Here is a 25,641-nt window from a genome sequence, read left to right as displayed (position 1 = left end):
TATGCTCCTTAAGCTGCATAGTCCTTCAAATTACATGTCTTTTAGTTCCTAAGTCAAGCAGTTTTTTGTGTATTGGCATGGGTCTTGACTATGTCCCTAGCTTTTGTGCTCAAGGGTGAGAGTGTGCCAAATGAGTCACAGCTTCACTTCCAACCTTTTGGTGTTTAACTGGTGACAGAGACTCATAGACTTTTGTGTCCAAGGTGAATTCCAACGCTAATCATCAGATCTCAGCCTCCTGTGTGGCTAGTTTTATATGCATGAACACCAATAAAGCAGTTTTCACAAGTTGTATTTAGGAAATGTGATTCATATAGGTACACAAATGATAAATTGCAATGAGGTCAAGGGTGGGGTTGAGAAACTGGAGCCACCCAGTTTGCAAAGAACATCTTCAACCTGGGGAATCACAGACAGTGAAGCCAAAGTGAAGTGAAGAAAGTCCCCACATAGAGATTAGCATGTAGATATACTTCATCCCATTGTATAGATTGTCATACCAGAGTTAGATGAACAGGGTGATCCAATGGAACTTACACTGAAAGTCCAAGAAGATGATGTGCAAAGATAACACTGCTCTTTAAAAGCCAATAGACCATGAGTAACTGAATACCCAATCAGTGTTTTCTTCAGTATCATTTACTACCATAACTCCATCTGAGTCTTGATTTTATGACCTCCATCTTTTAAAAAAATTAATGTTCTCTGTACCACATGCTCACATAATTCTTCTACAATGCTCTTTTCCCTCTTTTGATGATGATTTATTAGCTTCCCTAAATGATATGTCCACCTCCTTCACTGTTCTGAAATATCACTTCCAATCTTATTACATGATCCAATGAATAACTCCTACTGCCCTTGCTGGGAGAGATCTGTTGTCTCTTACATGCACTGAAGGACAAAGCTGGTACTAAATAAAACCAGGAGAAGGCAGCTGGCTGCTATAGTTGTGAAGGCCATCTGGTAAATTCAAGGGGCCATAATAATAGGATGAGGAAGAGAGACCCCAAGAGTATCTATTTCAGTGTGGTTAAAATCAGCCAGGCTCTGGGGATAACACATTACATTCTCCAGATCCACACTCCAGGGCTGCCTTCAGCATGTGTGGCCATGTGGCATGGGACTTGTGAACTTGAAATCTGCACAGACTTTAGGTACTGAAATACATGGAAGAGTTGGAAAACTAGGCTCATATCAAAGCTGCAGGTAGACTTACACTGCCCTGAGGTGTGAGGAATGTAGCCACCTGACAGAGAGATGAGGCTGAAAACTAAGGAAAGAGATGAAGACCAAGGAGGACATAGGAAAACATTTCTGGGGATCTTCCTGGAAGAAGAAAGAGCATACAGGAAAGAAAGGTGTTAATGGTCTGGACCATGGACCTGAGTGAGGCCTGGGTCCAAGGAAAAAGTCTATTCCTCTCAGAATAGAGAGTAGCACTTCACAAATGAATGTAGAATTTATAAATCTATTGTTCATATGTAGTAAATTACATATTAAACTAGCACATTAATTAATATAATTCTAATTGTCTAACTCAGCATTTTATTTTTTTATTTTTTTATTTTTCTGATCAAGCTGCCAATTTTTCTTTTTCTTTTTTTTTTTAATTTTTTTATTGTAAAGATACTATACAGAGGGTTACAGTTACATGAGTGAGGTAATGAGTACACTTCCTCTTGAACATTGTTACCCCCTCCATTGTTTTCCCCCTACCATCCCCTCCCTCCCTCCCTTCCCCAAGGTTCTTTTTTTTTTTTTTTTTTTTTGATTGTGATTAAGTGATTACTTAATTTCCGGAAATTCACAGTATTGTGGAATAATGATGCTCATTTAAAGTCACAAGTTCTAACTCAGCATTTTAAATTCTGACACTGAAAAAGAATGCTAGGAACAATGAGCAGTTATATTTCTAGCCTGACATCATGAAGCTCAGGACACCATCTGTGCCTTTAAGGACAATCAGTGGCCTGATCACTGCAGAGGACTCTGGGAACTGCTGGGGAACAGCACTGACACTGCAGCCCCCTCTCACCTCCCACAGCTGGACAGGGTGTGTGCACATGTTCCCTTCAGGGCTGCATATCTGCAGGGTCCACCCTCCTTCCCTCACCTTTCTGACCTGCCCTTAATGACTTCACTACAAGAAACTTGTGTGTCATCTTTGTGAGGTTTGATAACAGTTTACAAAGTGGACGGACATGGGGAGACACAATACCTTCTGTAACCATGGTCTTACATGCCATGTGTGCCATGAAAGCATGAGATGAACTCCCTGGCTTCAAGCTCCTATTGACAAGGTTAGGTTTCAGGTTTTTCTTTGTGAGGTTTGTTTGCCATCTAGTGGCCTTTTTATGACATAGCAGCTGACAAGATTTTCATTAGGAGTTTTACCGTTCTTTGTTAATAGTTGTGCAAATTCCCAGGAGTTTTATATGCATAATCATGGCATTTTACTTATTTTATTGTTGGATAACTTGTCATTGTCATATATTAACAACACGAGGTTAGATGAGAATCTTTACCTGAATGCAGCTTATTTTGAAAAAATCACCACCTCCTTTCTATTGCTGTACTCTTCCTCTCCCATTCCCATCATTTTTCATACTGTTTAAAGGAACTTCATATCTCAAATGCACATGTGAGTGTATATACATGTATATCTATTTATTTATATACCAATGCATCTTCTACACTTAGTGTGCTTTTGTCCCTTTCTTTCACCCTCACCTGTCGCCCTTCAGATTTTTTCCATTTTGGAATTCATGTTTTATTATTATTATTATTATTATTATTATTATTATTATCATCATCATCATCATCATCATCATCATCATCATCATCATCATCATCAATGCCATCATCACTACCATCATTAAATCTAGAATCCACAAGTGAGTAGGACCACACTATTTTGTTTTTGCTTCCTGACCTATATCACTCAATATGAGGATCTAGTTCTTTTCATTTCCTTGCAATTTACTTGATTTCATTGTTCTTCTCCCTCTGTCCTTACCAGTGAGCCAGAGCATTAGCAGCCCAGGAGCTTACTAAAAGAATTCTTTTTAAAGAGTCCTGATAGGACAAGACAAGGGCAAACTGAGCCTTCATCTCAGACTCAAAAGGGAAAGTCCTCCTTAGGGAGCACTATGCAAATTAGCAGGTGGGTGCAGCAGTGTAAAGGGAGCACAAGAAGAGCAAAGGCCTCTTGTGTGACAAACTGCAAATTATATCCACCTGGATATTATATTTCAGAGGCTCAGAAGGACAGATCTGTGTTTTTTTTATTAGAAATCAGAAGCATTATCTGGTTGGTGCTCCTGAGGCAGATGGAAGCCAGACAGACGAGATTGAGAGGGTTGTCAATGACCCCCCCTCTACCAAATCCCCCAGTGACTTTCAGAGCCTGGCTGTGGCTGAGATGCACTGTCAGCAGGCCGACCCACCAGGAGGGGCAGCTGACACAACTCAGCCTCTCATGTTTGTACTCCCCCAGGGAGGTTTATATTTGGTCTTATATCACCATGGGGGTTGAACTATTTATTACTCATTTGACAGTGGTAAGTAGCAATATCTTCAAACTGCAGGTTGCTGATAGTGAAAGTAGACTCTCTTCCCCATCCATTGCCACTAAATCTGGATGTCACACCAGACTGTAATTGGATGACCAATAAATCAAGAGTTTAGGAGCATCACCTTGTTTCTGAGGATGCCACTGTGAATCATCACTAATCCCAGATTGGATTTGCAAGTGATGGAGACTGTCTCCTACAGATGCACACAGAGAGGATGGACACTGGAAAATGGAGATGTCACATCTGGCACCTGATATTGAAAACATCAACCAAATATCCACAGAATCAATTATATTCTGGGAGTTTCCATGAGGAGTAAGGCATCTCTGTTTACCCTGGGCTCAATAAATTCCTAGTCTTGTCCTTCTTTATCTTTGGGTCAAAGCAGCAGGATCCCCTGAGCTAAACAGGGGCCCTCACTCATCCTGTGTGCTGACTGGGACGGACTGATGTACAGGGTGTGAGCAGACCATGAAGAATGGGTCAGGAAGTTGGCTGTGCGAGGGCACATGCAAATCCTCAGGAGCTGGGCACAGCTCCAGGACATGGACATGATGCCTGAGCTTTCTTGCTTGAGGCCCATGATCTAGGCATTCTAATACTTGGTTCAAAGAAGTGGAGAGTGTGGACATCCTTGTCTCTTTCCTGAATTTAGAGGAAATGTCTTTGGTATGACCTAAATGGCCATTTAGTATAATGCTGGCTGTAGATTTGTCATATACAGCCTTTATTGTATTGAGGGATGTTCTGTAGATTCCTAGTTTTTCCAGAGCTTTCATCATAAAGGAGTGTTGGATCTTGTCAATTTCTTTCTCTGCATCTATTGAGATAATTGTGTGGTTCTTATCCTTGCTCTTGTTTAATTTTATTAATTGATTTGCATATATTGAACCAGCTTTACATCCCTAAAAAGAATCCTGTTTGATCATGGTGTATGATTTTTTTGATGAGTTGTTTAAGTCAAGTGGCCAATATTTTGTTGAGAAGTTTTGCGACCATATTCATCAAAGAAATGAGTCTATCGTTCTCTTTCTTTGATGAGTCCCTGCCTGGTTTTGGATGAGGGTTAAGCTGGCTTCATAAAAAGAGTGTGATATTGAATTTTTGCTTTCAAGATCATTGAAGAGAATGTTGAGATTCCACCTCACCCCAGTTAGAATAGCTATAATCCAGAAATCTAATAACAAATGCTGGAGGGGATGTGGACAGAAGGGAACCCTCCTGTTGGTAGGAGTGTAAACTTGTCCAACCACTTTGGAAAGCAGTATGGAGGTTCCTCGAAAGACTCCACATAGAGCTCCACTATGACTCAGCAATCCCAACTTTTTGGCATTTACCCAAACAAACACAAACATGGTCATATCAAAGCTACCAGCACAACCATGTTTATCACATCATTTTTTTCCATAGTTAGGATATGGAACCAATCCCGATGCCCCTCAACAAATGAGTAGTTAAGAAAATGTGGTACATGTATACAATGAAATTCTATGCTTCCATCAGAAAGAATGACATTGCCCCATTTTTTAGGAAATTGAAAGGCTTGGAAAAAAATTATATCAAGTGGAGTAATCCAGGCCCAAAGAAACATAGGTCCCATGGCATGTGGAAGGCTTAAGTGGTAAAGGAAAATCTATCGCTATTCATGCATGACATGGTCCAAATGGGGAGAACCAGTGGTTCCCCCTGAGCTAGTTTTTTTTTATTGTGAAAATACTGTACAGAGGGGTTACAATTACATGGTCAAGGTAATGAGTACATTTCTTATCAAGCATTGTTACCACCTGCTTTGTTTCCCTTAACATCTCTTTCCATCTGCACCACCCCCATTGCCACCCCTCGTGCCCTGCCCTGTGCCAAAAAAGTTCATTTGTTGACATAACATCTTGTACATCTCATTGTTGCAATGGGTCCACCTGTATCCCTATTTATACAATTTGTTTTTTCCCTTCCCCTCCACAAATTATACCAACATCATATACAGTGAAAACAGGGGTTATATTAATGGGGAGCGACCTTATAAAGCAACAAAATAAATTCTCATAAATATGTTAGAAACAATAGCACAAAAGAAGAAACATTTGAGTCCTTATCTTGGGGTCCATTTTGCCTAACATCAACTTATCTGAACATTTCTACTTGTCTCAGACATGTACTAGTTATTACAAATAAAGGAAACTATGGGACCTATGTTTTATGAGCCTGGCTTGCTTCACTTAATAAAATTTTTCCAGGTCTTTCCATTTCCTAAAAACATGGGGCAATGTCATTCTTTCTAATAGAGGCATAAAATTCCATTGTGTATATATACCACAGTTTCTAGATCCGTTCATCTACTGAGAGGCATCTGGGTTGGTTCCATATTTTAACTATGGTAAATAATGATGCAATAAACATAGTTGTGCTGGTAGGTTTAGTATGGTCTGGTTTGTGATCAATCGGGTAAATGCCCAAAAGTGGGACTGGTGGGTCATAGAGTAGCTCTATGTGCAGTCTTTTGAGGAACCTCCATACTACTTTCCAAAGAGGTTGAACAAGTTTACACTCCCACCAGCAGTACAGTATGGTTCTGTCCACATTCCCTCTAGCATCTGTTGTTATTAGAGGTTTTGGTGATAGCTTTTCTAACTGGGGTGAGGGGAATCTCCATGTTGTTTTGATTTGCATTTCTTTTTTGTCTATTTGTCATTGAGTCCCGATAACTTACAAGGTTATTAGTGTTGACTTCCCGAAGCCAGTGTGCTGGAAAAGTATTATAATTATAAAAAAGGAGCCTGTTATTCTCTGTGTGATTTCATCATTATTCTTAGTTACAGATGTCAAGTGCACTCAGTGCCAATGGACTTATCATGGGATGTGGATTTGTTCACAAATTATTGAGAAGTTTAAGGCAAAGGATCTAGAAACTCAGTTTTAACAGTTGAGTTGTACATGGAGCCATAGGGGGAAACCTTGCTCTATACTCACTTGCCTCCTGCAGAGAAGAGCTGCCACTCTCTTCCTACTCCCAGAATATGGAGTACGACCCCACGTCCTGGCCTCAGCACTCCTGCCTTATTCAAACCACATTTCATCCTCCTGAGGCTAAATAGATGAGTTTGGTATGTTATTCTACATCCTCAGCTTAGAAACTTATTTTCCCACACTTATAAAAAAATCTACTTCCCCACATTGTTATCTAACAAATTGCCATAGTTTCCACTACAATAATAGCCATCCCTCTCAACCCAGAGATGGTGATGCCAAATGCTCTCAGTACAGCATTCATCTTATATCATTGGTCAACGTTAGTTAGAACATGTTATAAAGATGTGTACTTAGCTTTTAATTGCTGTGACAAGACCTTAATAAAAAGCAACTTGAAGGGAAGAATTCTTTATTTTAATCTTAGATTAGAAATTTTACTCTGCTGTATGGGCAGAGTCCAGTGGAGCTCACATCATGTCACCCAAGAAGCAAAGTGAATGTTCTCCTTCCTCCTCCTTGCTGTTTTATTGCACAAGAGACTGCATCCTATTGAAAGGAGCTGTGGACTATGAGGTGGATCTTCCTGTCTCACTCAATTCTCTCTAGAGAGTTTCTCACAGACAGGTTCAGAAATACACTTTCTTAATCTGCAAGCTATTCTACCCACTTGTCAATGCAGAAGAACTACTACAAAAGGTCATCCAAAGTATTTCTGTTTTCTTGAAATTTTCATGAAAATGGTAAGTGTAGAAATAAGATTATTTAGCAAAATATAGGTGAGCAATATAGAGGTTTCCTCAAAAGTTCCATGCTCTGCATTCTTACATTTCTGTCTTTAGGACAGGCTCTGGACAAACTAAACTATGTTTCATCAAATGCCTCATAATTTGTGTTTGTGTATGTGTGTTTGTGTGTGTATATCTACACATGATGCATCTTTCTCTTGATATTTATGAATATAAAGACATATGTATGTATGTATGCAGCAATAAATAAGTCTATATTCATGTTTTAAAACATATGGCCCAAAGGATATATGCCACTCATTTTTTAAACTGTGAACATAATGATATTTGATAAGTCTTCATTGTACATATAAAGTAACATTTTATTGCTCCATTTATATATTACCATACATTACTGTATATTACAATATATAATTCCATAATATTTGTAATAGTACTAGCTATTCCTTGGATGTTTCCATAAATGAACCATAATGTATTCTATTTATTCATATATTTTGTAGATTTTTTTTCATTTCCCCTGTTTCCGATTGTTTTATAAATATCTATAGTGAAGCAATTGGTTTTTAACAAAAATAGTGTGCAATGAACTACTCGAAAACTTTTTGACATACAACACAAGTACGTATATTCATCAGCAATTCATACTTTTTTTGGTCACTCATGGAGCTTGAACTCAGGGGTAGCACTCTCCACTTTGAGCCACATGTCCACTTCTGGTTTTCCAGTGATAATTGGAGATAAGAGTCTCATGGACTTTCCTGCTGACATCCTCAGATGTCAGCCTTCTGAGTAGCTAGCATTTAAAGGAACGAGCCACCCGCTCAAGACTAGTCACACTCTTAATGACTGGTGATCTGACTGGAGCTCTTGTGTTGAAGGTCACTCAGCTTGCCTTTGACATGGATTTTGTTTGATCTTCCTCAGTGGCCAAAGAGTCACTTCTAGAGTTCATAAGAAACATCTAGAAATCAAGAACGAAATGTACACTATTACCTTTTGTACCTCAAATTGTACTGAGGTTCTCCAAATGCAATAAGAAAATCTAAAACTAACTGGAAAAAAAGCACAAAAGTCATGAAGCAGAAAAATGAAGTGGCAAGCTGTCTTTACTTGCTGATGAAATTTGTGCATAAAGTATTTAAAAATCTCAAATAAAATTTTGAAATAACTTCCGAGTGTCTCTCTGCACATTGTGAAAATCAATTCGAGATTAAATGAAACCAGAACAAAGGCGGAGTATTTCCTTGTTTATAGTCTGGAATGTCATTTTAATATTTCAACATTCAGCCCAGTGCCAGTATCGCACATCTATAATTATACTTACTCTAAAGATTGAGACATAGAAGCTCACTGGTCCAGGATATCCTGGGCAGGATTCATGTCCTATGATTCTAGGACAGCTCTTGCAAGAGGAAGCATGAAGAAAGCAGGTGGGGTAGCCTAGCCTTACACTTCTGCTTCTTGGAGTTTTATGTTATGGCTTGTATCACTGTGGGTGGGATAAAATGCTGTTGACAGTAATAAGTGGCAATGTCTTCAGGCAGCAGGCTACTGATGGTGAGAGCATACTCTGTCCCTGATACACTGCCACTAAATCTGGAGGGGATTCCGGATTGTAAAATGTTTGCATCATAGATCAGGAGCTTTGGAGCTCCCCCTGGTTTCTGCTGGTACCAGCTTAACCAACTGCTAATGTCCTGACTGGAACGACAAGTGATGGTGACTCTGTCTCCAGGAGATGCAGACAAAGTGGATGGAGACTGGGTCATCTGGATGTCACATCTGGTACCTGCCATTGGAAAAGTAATAAGTATACAAAGAATCAAGCATGTTATAAGAAACTTCATAAACAGCCACACATCACTGACTACAGCAGACTGAGGAGAACCTCATAGTCTTTTTTTACCTGTAATCCAGAGCAGCAGGAGCCCCAGGAACTGAGCAGGGGCCTTCATGTCCATGCTGTGTGCTGACTAGGACTGACTCTTGCACAGTATGTAAGTAGCTTTCAAGAACTGCTCAGGGCAGTGGGCTGTGCTCTGGGCACATGCAAATCAGTAGGGGTTGGAAGGGGCCAGGGCAGCTGCACCAGCATGCCAGATTTCAGTATCTCAGCCCAGACATAATGTCCCAAATACAAAAAACCATACCAGGGTAGCACTGATGTGCCTGAAGAGAATGTTCCTCTCTGGGGTTCAGGGGACAGAATACCTCTCGGGTTAAATACAATGAACTTTAATTTATACATGGGTCATGACATGCTTTTCATGATAGCATTTTATCTAAGTCATTTTTTCAAGCAAAAACAGTTCCAAAATGAGGAATTAATGATTTACATGGGATTTTCTAAGTCTTTGATTTCCTTGAACCCATTTGTTAATCATGGACACAATCACTCAATTTCTCAAGCTACATGGGTATCTAGGTTGATAGAGAGATTGACAGTTAAATAAATAGATGATAGACAAGTATCAACTAAGATTTAATGAAAGACAATGAAAAGTACGATATTAAAGTATGTGCAGTATTGTGCTATGATGTACAATGTACAGGCTAGCCATTGGGTTTTGCTATCAACTCCAGGTTGCTGTCCTCTGTTTCTGAATGCACTTTCCCACCACCATCACCCAGTAGACTTAACATCAGACCTGGCTACAGGCATAGCCATATTATCATTGTACATTTCTGAGCTGAAAGTCTCCTGAAGTCTTGATGACATTCATGCCTTATTGTTCTTAATCTAACTTATTCCTCCTCAGAACCTGAGCTATTCTCTAAACCAAGGCTGAACTAAACTTCAATTTACTCTGTAAATTCCTACAGTACCTCCCATTTAATGGAATTTGTAATTAAAGAAGTTTTCAGTGATTGAACTTAGAGTTTATGATATAAACAAGCTCTGAAAGGATGACATGTAGCATAGTGAAGTATGAAGTGGGACACCGGAGCTGCAAAGCCCAGAGAAGACAAGGGAAAATGCAACAGGTGATGAATCCAGAGTATGATGAGGAAGGCTCCCACCTGGAGTCCAGCATGTGAGGAAGCTGTTCATCCTAGTGCTGGATGTCACAACTGGGAAGACAGGGACAGGACATTTGCTTGACAATGAATCCACCATCTTATTGTGAGTCCAAGCAGTTGCTGCAGGTGCACGAAGATAGCAATGCTCCCCAAAGGCCAGTAGCTCACAGACCAGGCATTGCCAAAGTCAGAGTCCATCTGTACCAGGCCCTACATGACAGGTACCTATAGCAACCCTGCTAACTGCACTATTTCACACACTATTGGAGTCAAAGCAGATTATAGAAATAAATTCTGTTTTCCTCTCCCCCTTCCACATAATGAGTAGAGCTTTGATGCTGGACCTGGCTTATGGTAAACATGCACTCCTGGTGCAGACAAGGTCTCCTGATTATCATTCCTCTGATGTGGGTTTGAGAGAAGAGCAATTAGATGAATAGCTCTCAGTTGCAGGTGGAAGAAGAGTGGATATGAGGATGGAGAAAGAATCACCCCACTAATTATGAAATAAGACAGTCAGTCCTGGGCTGGGAATGTGGCTTAGTGGTAGAGTGCTTGCCTAGTATGCATGAAGCCCTCAGTCCAATTCCTCAGTACCACATACCCAGAAAAAGCCAAAAGTGATGTTGTGACTCAAGTGGTAGAGCACTAACTTTGAGCACAGAGAGGGCCAGAGATAGCATCCAGGCCCTGAGTTCAAGTACAGGACTGGCAAAAAAAGACAGGCAGTCCCAGCGATCTAAGGTGGAGTAAGCCAGACCCAAGGAAATATAGGTCCCATCGTTTCCCTCATTTATAATAATTCATGTGTGTAGAGGACAGTTTATCAGATGACCAGGAAAAAGCTCAAAAGCCAGGTACATATGACCATATAACATGATGCTAAGCGAAATGAACCCCAAGATATGGACACAAGAGGTCTTTCTTTATTGTTGTTATTTTTAATGTACTATGTGATTATTTTGTTTCCTTTGTATGTTCTTCTTCCTATGGTATATCCCCTGTTGTTACTGTACTTGATTTTGATACCCTGCATCTTGTATATACATTTGTCTAATTTGGGGACCGGAAGGGGAATAACAAAATTGTGAAACAAAGACATAGGATGACACATTGCAACATATTCACAAGAGAGTTTATTGGAAATGAACTTTATAACTTCAGGGGAGCGGGGGGAAGGGGTGGGGGAAGGGGTGAGGGTGGTGGAGGAGGAAAAGGATAGAGGGAATAAAACTTGGGAAAAGGTAACAATGCTCAACAGGAAATATACTCACTGCCTTACTCATGTAAATGTAACCCATCTGTACAGCATTTTTTACAATAAAATAAAATTTACAAAAATAAGGTTGCAACAAAAGGTGAATATGAGCTCCAAATAACACAATTGGAAATGCAATCCTCCAAATCTCACCCCCCATTCCATAGCTTAGGAAAAAAGCTACACAGCACTGTGTGCACCAGTATCAGCTTAGAAGGGGTCTTGTGAACTTTTTGTCCAGGATGGCCTTCAAACCAAATATTCTCAACCCTCAATTAGGTAGAATTAGAAGTGGGAGCCATTGGTGCCTTTTAAAATTTTATTTTATTGCAAATATGCTGTGTAGATGAGTACATTTATTGTCGAGCACTATTAGCCTCACCTTTGTTTTTCTCCTCCTATCCTTTGAATGAAGTCTGAAAAAGTTAGTCCAGAAGTTTTAATGAGAAAAATGTCTGGACATATATGACTTGAGTGACCCCTAGTGTTTTGCTGGTATAAGGACCAGATGATTGTAAATACCATTGAATTCAGGAAGCTATACTGTCAAATTCCAGTTCTTCTCAATTAGAATTAGTAGGAATTTCCATTATCTTGACATATTTCTCTAAACTAATTTACTGTCTTGACCACAGTCTTCTTTATCTTACCATGGTGATGGAAGTGTTCCTTTATTTTCATTATACCCTGTAAATTTTTGAAATGACAAGCATTATTAAGAACTCATCACACAGCACTATTTTAAAAGAAATCAAACAGAAAGCATATATTTGCATAAATTCCTACCAAATAAACAAATCCTATTTATTTTCAAATTCGGATGGTAATATTGTCAGAATAATGTATTGATATATTGTTTGATTACATTTTTATTTTTGTGATGATCATAAAAAATGCAATCACTTTAAACCATTATTGAAAGGGATTTTTAACCCCGTTATAACGCTGATGTCATGGAAGTAGCAACTAATTACTCTGCCTACACAAAATATTTAAAGAATAAAATAAAGTTGTATATTAATGTCATAACCAGAAAGCAGAAGAAAAAGGACCAGTGAGTTTAAGACATCACAGTAAACATCATTGGTTCTATTTAAGCTGATGGTCACTAAGTTTTTATTTTCCCCAATTATTTGATAAATTTATATTCGACACAAGGTTACATTTGGTGTGGAAACTTCTGGGGGGTAAAGGTAAAAGGAAACATCTGAGCCGTAATCCAGTATATGCTTTGTTACAGGGTCAGTGTCTGCTATGGGATATTAACTAATGACAGTGTGCAAGAAGGCTGCTGGTGGTTATGGAGAAAGATAGAATCTTGCACAGGCTCAGGTGTCTTTGCTTCCTATGGTTACACAGATCATTCCTAATGCAGATCTGACTGATGAACATGGATTTCTACTGCCTCTGCTCCATGTTGGGAAAACCCTGATGGATCTTCAGTTATCATGTCACAGCATGCATGCAGCATGTTTATAAACCCAGCTGTGTGGGCTGTGCTAGTCCACCCCTTGAAGAAGAAAGCATTTGGAAGCTCTTTTTACCTGCAGTGAGGGGAGTGACAGAGTATCAGGTTTCTTTGCATGGGATCAGCACAGGACATTGTTAGCTACAATGCATTACACTCCTGTGAATCTTGCAGATGTTCAGACACTATATGAGAGTCAGACTACTGCCTCTTCATCATTCATTGCTCACAAGAAATACCCTTGACCTCTTTTTGCTCTCATGTCATTGACAGCCATCACATTCCCACCAGAGCCCACTGAATGAAGGCATGAAGTCAATAGTAGCTAACACCTCTCTATATCCTACATGCCAATCTCTGGCATTCTAGGGAAAATGAAAGGGGGACTTTGCAATACCAGTGCTGTTGGAGCCTTTCCCTCTTGATGTATATGACCCTTACAAAAGCCATATGTTTCTTAATGCCCACCTAATAATTGCCTAAGTCTTGCTCTTGGTTTAGGGAACTCCATATTCTGTCCCTTGAGTATGGCCTTATTCAGCAACCTGGAAGTTCTTACCAGTAATGCTAAACATATTTGTCAAAGAGAAATTAATTTTCACTTCTTCAGCCAAGCAAGAAGGAACCAGGATTAGGATAGACCTAAAACCCTGGACTAGTCATGATCTATTACAAAACAATGACTCCCAAGTAAGATTCAAATCAACATCACATCACTGAGTTTGGAAACATAGAGAGGAAGAGAGAAGAAGAGATCAAAAGTTCCACTAGGAATGTAAGAATGCCAGAAAGTCCTGACACCTGATGAATCACAAAGGACCCTATGAAAAAGGCAGTGTCTTCATTCAAGTCCCTATCTTATATTTCAATCAATTGGAGCCTTATAATGTCACAACAATAATCAGAGCATCTTGTCAACAAGAAAGAATTTGGAGACCCAGAAAAAGTGGTATAACCCTTTGATATATTTCATTGCTCTCAGAAATTAGACCTCTCACATAGTGCTCCTTCAGTCATTCTGACAGAGTGGACAATTCAAATATCAAATTTCCTTGGGGGAATGAGGGAGAATGATGGAGGGGCTGACATGATGTATTGAACTAATAAACTGATTTGGAGAATGATACCTTCTTATGCAAAAGTTTAAAATAATAAAAAAAAACATAATTTACAATTGTTTTCATCATCATTACCCTGTGGCAACAAAAGTTTCAAACTAAAAAGTTCAAGCCTAAATTTCATAGCCTCTGTGTGTTTCTTTCTTTCTTTCTTTCTTTCTTTTTTGTAATGTGAGAATACCGTACAGAGGAGTTACAATTACATGGGCAAGATAATGGGTACATTTCTTATCAAGCATTGTTGCCTTCTCTTTCTTTCCCCTTCTCATCCCTTTCCATACTCCCGCCCCACCCGAACCTCCCCCCACCACCCCATCAAAGTTGTAAAGTTTGTTTGTCATCATAACGACTTGTACGTCTCATTGTTGCAATGGGTACACCTGTATTCCTAGTTAAACGATTTGTTTTTTCCCTTCGCATCCACAAATTATACCGAGATCAAATACCGTGAAAGCATGGGTTATACCGTGGGGGAGGGACATACAAAGCAACATAGAAATCATCTTATAAATAAGTTAGAAACAATTGCCTGAAAGGAAAAAATAACATTTGAATACTTATCTTGGGGTTCATTCCCCTAACATCAACTTATCTGACCTTTTCTGCTTGACTCAGATATATACTAATTATTGCAGATAAGGAAAACCATGGGACCTATGTTTCTTTGGGCCTGGCTTACTTCACTTAATATAATTTTTTCCAAATCTTTCTATTTCCTAACAAATGGGGCAATGTTATTCTTTCTGATGGAGGCATAGAATTCCATTGGGTATATATATCACATTTTCTTGATCCATTCTACTACTGAGGGGCATCTGGGTTGGTTCCATATCTTAGCTATGTAAATAATGCTGCAATAAACATACTCGTGCAGGTAGCTTTAGTGTGGTCTTGTTTGTGCTCATTTGGGTAAATGCCCAAAAGTGGGATTGCTGGGTCATAGTGGAGCTCTATGTGGAGTCTTTGAGGAAACTCCATACTGTTTTTCAAAGTGGTTGAACAAGTTTACGCTCCCACCAACAATGTAGTAAGAACTCTAATAAGAACAGATGCCGGAGGGGATGTGGACTCTGTGTGTTTCTTCATTGGATCTATCCTGTTCAGAGGATAGATCACAGCAGTAGTCCATTCCCTAGGTCCACAGTGGGGCCAACCCTGCTGCAGGGAAAGAGAGCTCAGTTGTTCCTCTATTCTTGTTTCACTTCAGGTTTGAAAGCCTGCAAAACTGCCCACTTTTGGCAGGACCACTAGATAGTATGTTGATTAGCAACAAAATGTTTAGGTGATGTTCTTGGAGTAAACTGGCTTCCCTCGCTCCTGTGTGGAGTGGCTACTCTTGCTGATAATTTTAAATATGGATAACAGGCAGAAAAGTGCACAATCTGGAATATCAAAGTACACAGTCTTAGGAACTGTTATGGAGTAGATTCCTGCAAAGCTTCAAGAAACAGATCCAACAAGGCCACTGTTCATTAAGCCTGTGGAAGGGACCCCAACATCTGTGGTTTCAGTTTCAGGCAACTCCCTAGGGAAGAAGGATATTCCTGTAACTCAGAAGGATTACAACTCTGCAGCAGTACAGATACCAGAGACCAGGGCTCTTGGCCTGCAGCCTTTCCTGTATGGACTATATCACCATTTGTATTTCTTGAAGATTCATCCATTCTGTTATCTCAAACCACCAATTTGATCTTGGATATAGATGCAATGCATATTGTCCCATATACAAATTCACATTTTGTGAAACATCAGGAGAAATACATGACCACAGAATACATTGCAACCATATACTTTACAAACAAAAATTACTTATCTCAATTCAGATGATGGGAAAACCCAAACCCACTTGGTTGTTCTCCTTCAGAAGTCTCAAGTGTAATCCCAGGACTAAATTATAATGATGAATCCAAAGTAGTATTTCATTTATAGACTTTTAAAGAAAATAATAATCTTGTTATTTGCAATAGCTACTATAAGTTTAGGAAAAGCAGAAAAGATCAAAAGCTATGAACATATGATCATATAAAATGATATTAAGTAAAATAAACCCCAAGATAGGGTCACAAATGTTTAAATAGGAATACAGGTTGACCCATTGTAACAATGAGATGTACAAGACACTATGTTGAATATGAACTTTACAACTTGGCCGGGGTGGGGTGGGGGGGAATGGCAAAGGGGAGGAAGTGGAAGGGTGGGGAGGGGTGGGGGAGATTAGTTGAGGACTTGGGGAAGGAAGGGATGGTAGGGAAAAATAAAGGAGGAAGCATCAATGCTCAATAGGAAATGTGCTCATTACCTTACTCATGTAACTGTAACCCCTCTCTACAGTATTTTTACAATAAAAATGTATTAAAAAAGATGACTACTGACAGATTACATATGGGACCCATGTTTTTCCTTACTAAATCTCCACAATCTAGGTTCTCCAGATCTTCCTTTAAGACCAAATCTGTAAATGTTTAACTACGTGATTTAATACACTGTTACTTTGTTGCCTGTGGATAAATTAGAACAGAACAGAAAAAAAGTGGAATGATGTGATCCAATAGAGAAGGTTGAGCAGATTAGTACACAAGACAACATTCCCATCTGCCTTTAAACTTCCTTTCAACACTAGGCAAACTCAGTTTGTAAGAAGGCAAGTTAGCGTAGCCAGTCTACAGGACAGTAAGGAAGTTACTAAAATACCTAAAAAGAGACATACCATAAGATATGGAAACAACCCAGATGCCTCTCAGTAGATGAATGGATCAAGAAAATGTGGTCTATATACACAATGGAATTCTATGCCTCCATCAGAAAGAATGACATTGCCCCATTTGTTAGGAAATAGAAAGGCTTGGAAAAAATTATATTGAGTGAAGTAAGCCAGGCCCAAAGAAACATAAATCCCATGGTTTCCCTTATTTGCAATATCTACTATATGGATGAGTCAAGCAGAAAAGGTCAGATAAGGTGATGTTAGGAAAATGAACCCTAAGATATGCATTTAAATGTTTTTTTTCTTTCATACATTTATTTCTAATGCATTTATAAGATTATTTCTTTGATGCTTTGTATGTCCCTCCCCCACAGTATACCCCCTGCTTTCACTTTATTTGATGTTGTTATAATTTGTGGAGGGGAAGGGGAAAAACAAGTCATTTAAATAAGGATACAGGTGGACCTGTTGCATCAATAAGTACAAGTTGTCATGTAGAAGACAAACTTTACAACTTTGGTGGAGGGGAGGGTTGGGAGGGGGGGAGGCTGGGAAGGGAATGGAAGGGTAATCAAAGGAGGAGGCTACAATAATTGACAAGAAATGTACTCACTATCTTGCCCATGTAATTGTAACCCCTCTGTATACTATTTTCACAATAAAAAAAATAAAATTAAAAAACAACAACAAAAAAGAGACATACCAGATGTCTTGGCTACCTCACTCCCGGGAAACATCTGAAGGAAATAAAGCCAACACACAAAAGTGATATTTATAAAGGAATTTCTACATATATAGATTTATTGTGATACTGTTAGCACTAGAGAAAATTTGAAATTGATCAAGTGTCCTAGAATCAATTAAAAGTAGTAATGAACTGGTCCATATATGTATATATGTCTGTGTGTATATATATTTATATATATATACATATATATACGTATATATGTACATATATCTCTCTATGTACATATATATGTATATATATACATGTATACAACATATTTAAAGAAACAGAAAATCCTGTAATCCGCAGCAAAATGAATGGAAGAGGACATTCTGTTAAAACAGGTAAAACAAGGAGGCTGCAATGCTTGGTAAGAAATGTATGCATTATCCTGCCCATGTAATTGTAACCCCTCTGTACAGTATGTTCTCAAATAAAATAAAATTAAATTAAAAAAAAAACAGGTAAAACAAAAAGCCATTATGTATGGTCTTTCTCATTCAAACAAACTTAAAGCAATTAAAATAGAAGAGTAATTATGTGGGCCAAAAACGGGCTCCAGTTCAGGAGGCAGGAAGGTGAGCACAGGGGAAAAGTAGAAGGACGTGATCAATGTACATAATAGATGTATATGGAGAATCCCAGAATCTTATTAATAGATACTGCTAAAATATGTTAATACAATAGATATCAGAGAAGTAATGACTAAATCTGAAACAATGAATCTGTTCTTTGTATTATAAATAATTCCTGATGGTAACTCATACATCTAATACTAGCTATTCTGGAAACTGACTCTCATGATCCTAGTTCAAAGCTGGCCTGGGCAGGAAACTTTGTGAGACTCTTAGCTACAATTTACCACCAGAACACCAGAAATGGAGCTGTGTCTCAATAAGTTGGAGTGCTAACCTTGAACAAAAAAACTCAAACACCAAGATTGCAATAACAATAACAAAAACCATTGCTGCTTAGACATCTATTACTTGTGTTATTGTTTTATGCATCTCAGGTGTTGACACAATTCACACTCTTCAAGTCTATATTGTCTATATATGAGCAGATCTGTCAGCAGGTGGAGGCACCAGGAGAAGCAGCTGGGGCAGCTCAGACTCTCACTTCTGTTACCCTGGGAGGTTTTTGTCATGGCTTATCTCACTGTGGGAGGAAAGTAGAGATCCTGTTGACAGAGGTAAGTGGCAACATCTTCAGGCTGCAGGCTGCTGATGGTGAGAGAATAATCTGTCCCAGATCCACTGCCACTGAACCTGGATGGAACACTCGATGCCAAATTACTACTACCATAGATCAGGAGTTTAGGGGCTTTCCCTAGTTTCTGCTGGTACCAGGCTAAATTGCTATAAATGTTTCCACTGGCTCTGCAAGTAATGGTGGCTGTGCCTCCTACAGATGCAGACAAGGTGGATGGGGACTGGGTCATCTGGATGCCACACCTCGCATCTGGCAGGGGAAACATGAAACAAATATCCACATTATTAACTGAATTATAAGAAAGCTCTCCTGAAAAGTAAAGCATCATGGATCACACTGAGGAATTTTAATGCCCAATATTCTTTATCCTTACCTGGGAGCCAGAGCACCAAGAGCCCCAGGAGCTGAGCAGGGATCGTCACATCCATGTTGTGTGCTGACTGGGACAGACTGCTACACTGACTATGAGCAGCCTATGAAGAAGTCCTGACGGCAGTGGGCTGTGCTGCTGGCACATGCAAATCATCAGCATCTGGACAAGGTTAAACACAACTGTACGGCTGCCTCATCTCAGTAGATCTACACAAATTTGAGTCTCAGGAGACTTAGGTCAGGCAACAGTCTGTATTGTAGCCACAGAAGAGAATCAGCACATTTCTTTCCTGTAGGTGGAGCACACCACTGATCCCATTGAGGATAAAAATCTCTTTTCTTTTTATTTCTTTATCTGAGACAAGACCTATCCATCAAAAGGTTAGTTCCAGAAATTTACATACGTTTGTACAATACTCATTTGGCACAGGCATTTATTATCCAGAGCAGGAATTTTGGGAATTGCTCTGTTTTACTGATCATCTTTATGTGGCAATTTGTCAGCACTGCTGCCCTGTAATGCGATCCTTAGAGATGAAATAAGAATGTAAAGCTATTACATTGATTAGAAAATAGTTAACCTTGTGACTTGTGCAGCACAGCCTTGTTTTCTCCTATATCTCTGAATTTCTTGCATCAGCAGATACATAAAAGCAAGACATTTTCTTCTCTTCAAACCTGACCAATCTTTTCCACCATCCTAGGGGTGTGTATAGTTTATAATGTCCATTATTGAGGTCTTCATATTCCTTCTGGGTTTTAAACATCTTAACCAAAGCTACTGTGTTTGAATCAGAGATTCTCCTTGAAAAGAAGGATAAACTTGGGTTATGCTGAAGCCTACTGAGTTGCCTAAACTTGCATATATTCCTTTCATTTGGTAGTCTCTTCTATTTGAGAAGAGAACACTGTGTTTAACAGCTGGGTTAAAGATATTGGGCCCAAGTAGAGCAAGTAGAACCATGGAAAGGAAGATCATGTTGGAATTTTTTTAACAAAATCTAGGAGCCAGCAGTACATGGAAATGTCATTCATATTGAGAGGAGTCAACATGGGGCTTAGAAGCAAGAGTGAGGAGAGCTGATTGTCTATGCCAGGGAGAAAGAGCATTGCAGGCTGCATTGAAGGTGCTGAGGTGGAATGAGACACGAGGACATCCTTATGGGCCTGTGCAGTTGTCAGGGCCCACAAATCATTACTGCATGGGATGCAAAGTTGACTCATCTCAGCAGTGTTATCCAGTGTGAGTAATATATGAGCAAATATGTGAGGGGGGATGTATGCTGTGATCATGTAAGTGACAGTGACAGCTGGTATTTCTCATCATCCAAAAAAGTTGATCATGTGGCTAAATTCTTGAGGGAAAGTATTATAATCTAACTACAGGAGAACTTTGTCTAAGAATGTATTTCAGAATAACCTATTGCTGTGCATTCAGGTGGACAAATCACCATAAATTCACACATATATGTATGTATATGTAAGACTAGATGAATGAATGAGTGGATGGATAGTTTTTCACAGCCTAGAAATAATGATGCTCTAGTTCCATTAATAGATAGCACCAAAGCTGGGCGCTGGTGGCTCATGCCTGTAATCCTAGCTACTCAGGAGGCTGAGATCTGAGGGTCACCGTTCTGCCCAGCCCGGGATGAAAAGTCCATGAGACTCTTCTCTCCAATAAACCACTCAAAAACTGGAAGTGGTGCTGTGCCTCAAGTGGTAGAGCCCTTGCCTTGAGCTGAAGAGCTCAGGGACAGCGCCCAATCCCAGAGGTCAAGCCGCCCCCACTTCGACAAAAAAAAAAAAAAAAGATAGCACTATCACTAATGCACCTGTAAACTTTCTCCAGTAAATGAAACAAGTGACCCTTGTGGAAATAATCCGGTTTTTTTAAGCAAAACTAGGAAAGTGTAAGATAATTTTGGACCATTTTATGCCCAAAACAAAAAAATTCCTGGTGTGTGAGATAAAGGAAAAAGTGGAGAGAATCAGCTAGCAAGGGATGCCCACTAGCCGATTTCATGGAATCAATTGTTAATCCTTGGATTCACCATGATATTTTCATAAGGAATGTGATATTCTAAAATGATCAAAAACTTCTCCACACATTTTCATAAATTGCAAAAGGGAAAGAATTGTTATACACCAGAGAAATCTGGCAGCCATCACCTAGTCTGGAATTGAAATGAAGATCACCATTAATGATGATTCAAACCATGGGTCTGTTAAGAGTCACCATAAAAAGAACACAGTGGCACTTCTGGTCTTTGCTCACATATATATGCACTATTGAATATAACCTGGAGGAAAACTGCATGAATCTAGTTTGAGAGACATTCAGGAGAAACAAAAGGTAATTCAAGGAGGAGCTCAAACAAAACTTAATCCAGGGGTTCATTTGTTATAGCAAGATATGATTTTTTCCTACCTCTCTCCTCTGTCCTCCTGTATCCTACTTCTGTAATTAGGAGAAGGATTTTCCTTGTTGTTAACAAATTGTATGACTGTGTATTCTCCTTGCCACCCACAGGCTTCTATCTACCACTAGGATCTGTTTCTCTCCATGAGGTCAAGACAGGTAAGATCAACTTGGACAAATGTAGGAGACAATCACTGCCCAGGGAATGTCTTCTCAAACAGGCAATCAGCTGTCCTGCAATGGGGTTAATTTAAACATCCTTAAAAGCAAACTGCATACAAACAATAGTTGTGCATAACAGATGCATTGGAAGAGCAAACATATATGTGTATTCTTTCATCTATGACCAAGGCCATAAATTATAGATTAAAGAAGGAAAGTAAGTTACATTTTGAAGGAAGTATCATTATGAATCTTAGGAATATAATTGATCAAACATAATTTCTCTCCCTTTGCCTGTGAACAAACCACTTAAAATGAAGATTGGTTCTCTTCATTAACAGAGATATTAAAAATGGTCTAAGATGCTCTGTTACAAGGGAATCCAGGTTTGTTTTGAATAGAGAGTCAGAGTCTGGTTCATGTTACTCATCTGTGTGTTTGCTGATTTCCAATTGCATGGGCATGATGGCATGAAAAATTAATATCCTTATTCAGAAGATGAGTTAGTTAAATGGGCTTCAGTGAGATCACACAGGATATATTTAATGAACCACAGATGTTCAATTTTAACTTATTTCTTCTTCCTCTCGTTCTAATCATGCTAAGAGGTGAAGAGACAAAATGTGTTCCCAATGCCCACTACCCTCTTTCCTTGAGTAATAGTGTTGCTAGAGAGAGTGGTGAAAGGGGAGCAGGTGGGGTGGGATGGCTGGAGTCTCAGGAAACAGGACAGCATGAGAAGTATTTGTGCACTCCTGATCAATGGTTGTTTTTCTTCTCTTGTGAATGTTCTGTCCCAAAGTTTCCCTCCAAGTCATTTCTGATGAGATTTTTTATTTTTCTTCCTTTAAAGAATAGTATTAGAGTAACTGTACAAAGTGCTTTTATTGGGATATTTACAAGATGATTATAATATACATTGATCAAAATTCAAAACATATATTATTCTTTATTCACATACATTTATATGACATTTATGCCTATATACCACATATGTTACATATTCCATATAGGACACCCAGGTCACATATGTCACATGTGTTACCTTCATTACAAGCACCACATATGCCACATATTTGCCATATGCATGTTGCATATGCTATAGTCACACATGTCAAATATGTCACGTGTGTTATATATGTCACATATGTTTCATGTGTATTGGCGTGTGCATTATTTGCACGTTTATATGCTAATATATGAGTATATTGTCCTAAATACATTAATGACATATGTATATATTCTGAGTATATGTTTGATGTATATATAATGTTCCCCCAACTGAACTTCAGAGCCTGGCTGTAGCTGCAAAGCACTGTCAGCAGGTGAAACCACAAGGAGAAGCAGCTGGGGCAGCCCAGCCTGTCACTTCTGCTTCCCTTGGAGGTTTATGTGATGGCTTGTACCACTGTGGGAGGGTAACTATTACCCTGTTGACAGTAGTAAGTTGCAAAGTCTTCAGGCTGAAGGCTGCTGATTGTGAGAGTGAACTCTGTCCCAGATTGCCTCCCACTGAACCTGGATGGCACCCCGGATTCCAATCTGTTTGCCCAGTAAATTAAGAGTATAGGAGCTTTCCCTGGTTTCTGCTGATACCATTGTAAAACATTGCTAATACCCTGACTGGCCTTGCAGGTGATGGAGACTCTGTCTCCTACTGATGCAGACAGAGAGGATGGAGACTGGGTCATCAGAATGTCACAACTGGTACCTGATAATGGAAACAAAAGACAAATATCCACCCAATTAGTTATACTGTGAGACCTTCCATGAAGACCCAGGCTTCTAGACCTAGACTTCTCCCACAGGGTGGAAGAAGTGCTATCCTTCCTTACCTGGGAGCCAGAGCAGCAGGAGCCCCAGGAGCTGGGCAGAGGCCCTCATGTCCATGGTATGTGTTGACTGGAACTGACTGATACACAGAATTTGAGCAGCCTTAAGGAAGTTCTCAGGCCAAGTGGGCTGTGCTCTGGGCTCATGCAAATCCTCAACTGCTAGGCAAAGCAACAGAGCCAGCACAGATGCAGGGTGGTGGAAATCAAGGTCAAAGCCCAGAACTAAAGTTATCATGTGTCCCAATGAGACCTGCACATCACAAATTTGTCCTTGAAAAATGTTTTTCCAAAGACAGAATGACTCTTTTACTGTTTTTTAAAAAGTTTATTTTTATGGGTTGGGAAGGTGGCTCAGTAGTAGAGTGCTTGGGGAAGGTGGCTCAGTAGTAGAGTGCTTGCCTCACATGCATGAGGCCCTGGGTTCAAATCTTCAGCATCACAGAAGCAGAAAATGCTGGAAGTGGCACTGTGGTTCAAGTGCTAGCCTTGAGCTAAAGAGCTGAGGGACATCACCCAGGTCCAGAGTTCAGGCCCCATGACCGACCAAAAAATTTTTCAAGTATATTTTGCTTTCAACATGATCTATATTAGGATATTCGCAATAGCTTTTTCATGTCAGTCACTCAGAAAAAAAATCAGAATGAAAATAATTTTAGAAGACTGCTGCCTTGGCACGAGATATCTGAGTTTTTTGTTTTTCTGCCCTACCCCAAAGTGTAGTTAATCATAACCAGCATTACCCAGAAGTTGATAAGTGATAACACTGATCATAGGTAGGTAGGTAGGTGGCTAGGTAGAAGTAGATAGGTAGGAATGTATGGAGTTAAGGAAGTAGAAAAAAATAAAAAAAATAAAATAGATTAAAGCAAGGAAGCAAGGATACAAGGAAGGAAAATCTAGATAGCTACCTAGGTAGCAGGATGGATTTAAATTTTTTTTAAATACCATGTTAAAACAAAACAAGTGCAACAAAACTCATGCTCTGCAATGTAGAGACCAGCCCATGGTGTTTGCAATGCTGCCCTGTGTACTCCTGATGAATATTGGCTTTTCTTCTCTTGTGAATATTCTTTCCCAAAGCCTCCCTCCAAGTCATTTTTCATAAGATCTTTTTTTTTTAATTTTCAACCTCATATGAAGGAAAGAACTTGGTTCTATTTCTTGCTTTGTAACAATTATTCTTTTCAACACCAGTCATTTTCTAAGCTTTTCAGTGCAGTATGTCTCCTGTCTTTATTATCTGAAACCGTGGCCCCTCAGAAACTATGTTGTGCTCTAAACCATGGGCTCACACTTACTTTAGTCTACTCCATTCCATACATCTGAATATCCTTATATCCCCCTCCAGATTCTCTAGTGTCTAAGTGATGGTGTTTTCAATGAGACACAATGAGACACAAACAGGCAAACAAATGGGGTGAAATGCAACATGACCAAGATTGAGGATGAGGAACTGGAGCCACACAGTATGCAGAGGACATCTCCAGGCAGTAAGGACAAAGACCACAGGCAGTGAAGCTAGAGTGAAGTGAGGAGGGTTCCCACATGGACTTTATTCATTATTATGTCCAAACAAGAGCAGAAACTGGATGGCCATTTGGAAAACTTTTACTTACACTTGGCTGAAAACTGTGACAATGTATTAAATGGGTGAGAATTAGAAAAAGAAATATGTCTCCTAAAGGTGGCTCTGATACAATAAAAAATGTATGTTTGCTCTTCCTCCTCTGCCCATGACATGAAAGCCTAGAAATCCCTTGGAATTTAAGAGAGAGAAAGAGAGAAAGAGCGAGAGAGAGAGAGAGAGAGAGAGAGAGAGAGAGAGAGAGAGAGAGAGAGAGAGAGAGAGAGAGAGAGAGAGAGAGAGAGAGAGGGAGGGAGAGAGAGAGAGAGAGAGAGAGAGAGAGAGAGAGAGAGAGAGAGAGAGAGAGAGAGAGAGAGAGAGAGAGAGAGAGAGAGAGAGAGAGAGAGAGAGAGAGAGAGAGAGAGAGAGAGAGAGAGAGAGAGAGAGAGATGGATGCTTGGGCAGGGATGTGAATAAAGACTGA

At 39.5% G+C, this 25,641-nt stretch overlaps 3 gene segments (V, D, J or C); all 3 read right to left on the bottom strand.

Annotated features, from left to right (window-relative positions):
* Positions 1–2,766: 2,766 nt before the first annotated feature.
* On the bottom strand, positions 2,767–9,258 carry LOC138833363 (immunoglobulin kappa variable 1-39-like). The segment is given in 4 exon segments: positions 2,767–2,884; positions 8,288–8,346; positions 8,785–9,083; positions 9,201–9,258. Coding segments are annotated over 4 exon segments (531 nt in total).
* Positions 9,259–18,695: 9,437 nt separating this feature from the next.
* LOC138833327 (immunoglobulin kappa variable 1D-13-like) lies at positions 18,696–19,239 on the bottom strand. The segment is given in 2 exon segments: positions 18,696–19,051; positions 19,176–19,239. Coding segments are annotated over 2 exon segments (366 nt in total).
* A 3,907-nt stretch (positions 19,240–23,146) lies between these two features.
* Positions 23,147–23,648, bottom strand: LOC138833362 (immunoglobulin kappa variable 1D-13-like). The segment is given in 2 exon segments: positions 23,147–23,469; positions 23,594–23,648. Coding segments are annotated over 2 exon segments (378 nt in total).
* Between the last annotated feature and the right edge of the window lie 1,993 nt (positions 23,649–25,641).

This window comes from Dipodomys merriami, unplaced genomic scaffold (genome assembly GCF_024711535.1).
Source record: "Dipodomys merriami isolate MVZ:Mamm:240054 unplaced genomic scaffold, mDipMer1.0.p SCAF_204, whole genome shotgun sequence".
Classification (NCBI taxonomy): domain Eukaryota; kingdom Metazoa; phylum Chordata; class Mammalia; order Rodentia; family Heteromyidae; genus Dipodomys; species Dipodomys merriami.
The sequence above is the reverse complement of the archived record's forward strand: the minus strand, read 5'-3'. Positions and strand labels throughout refer to the sequence as shown.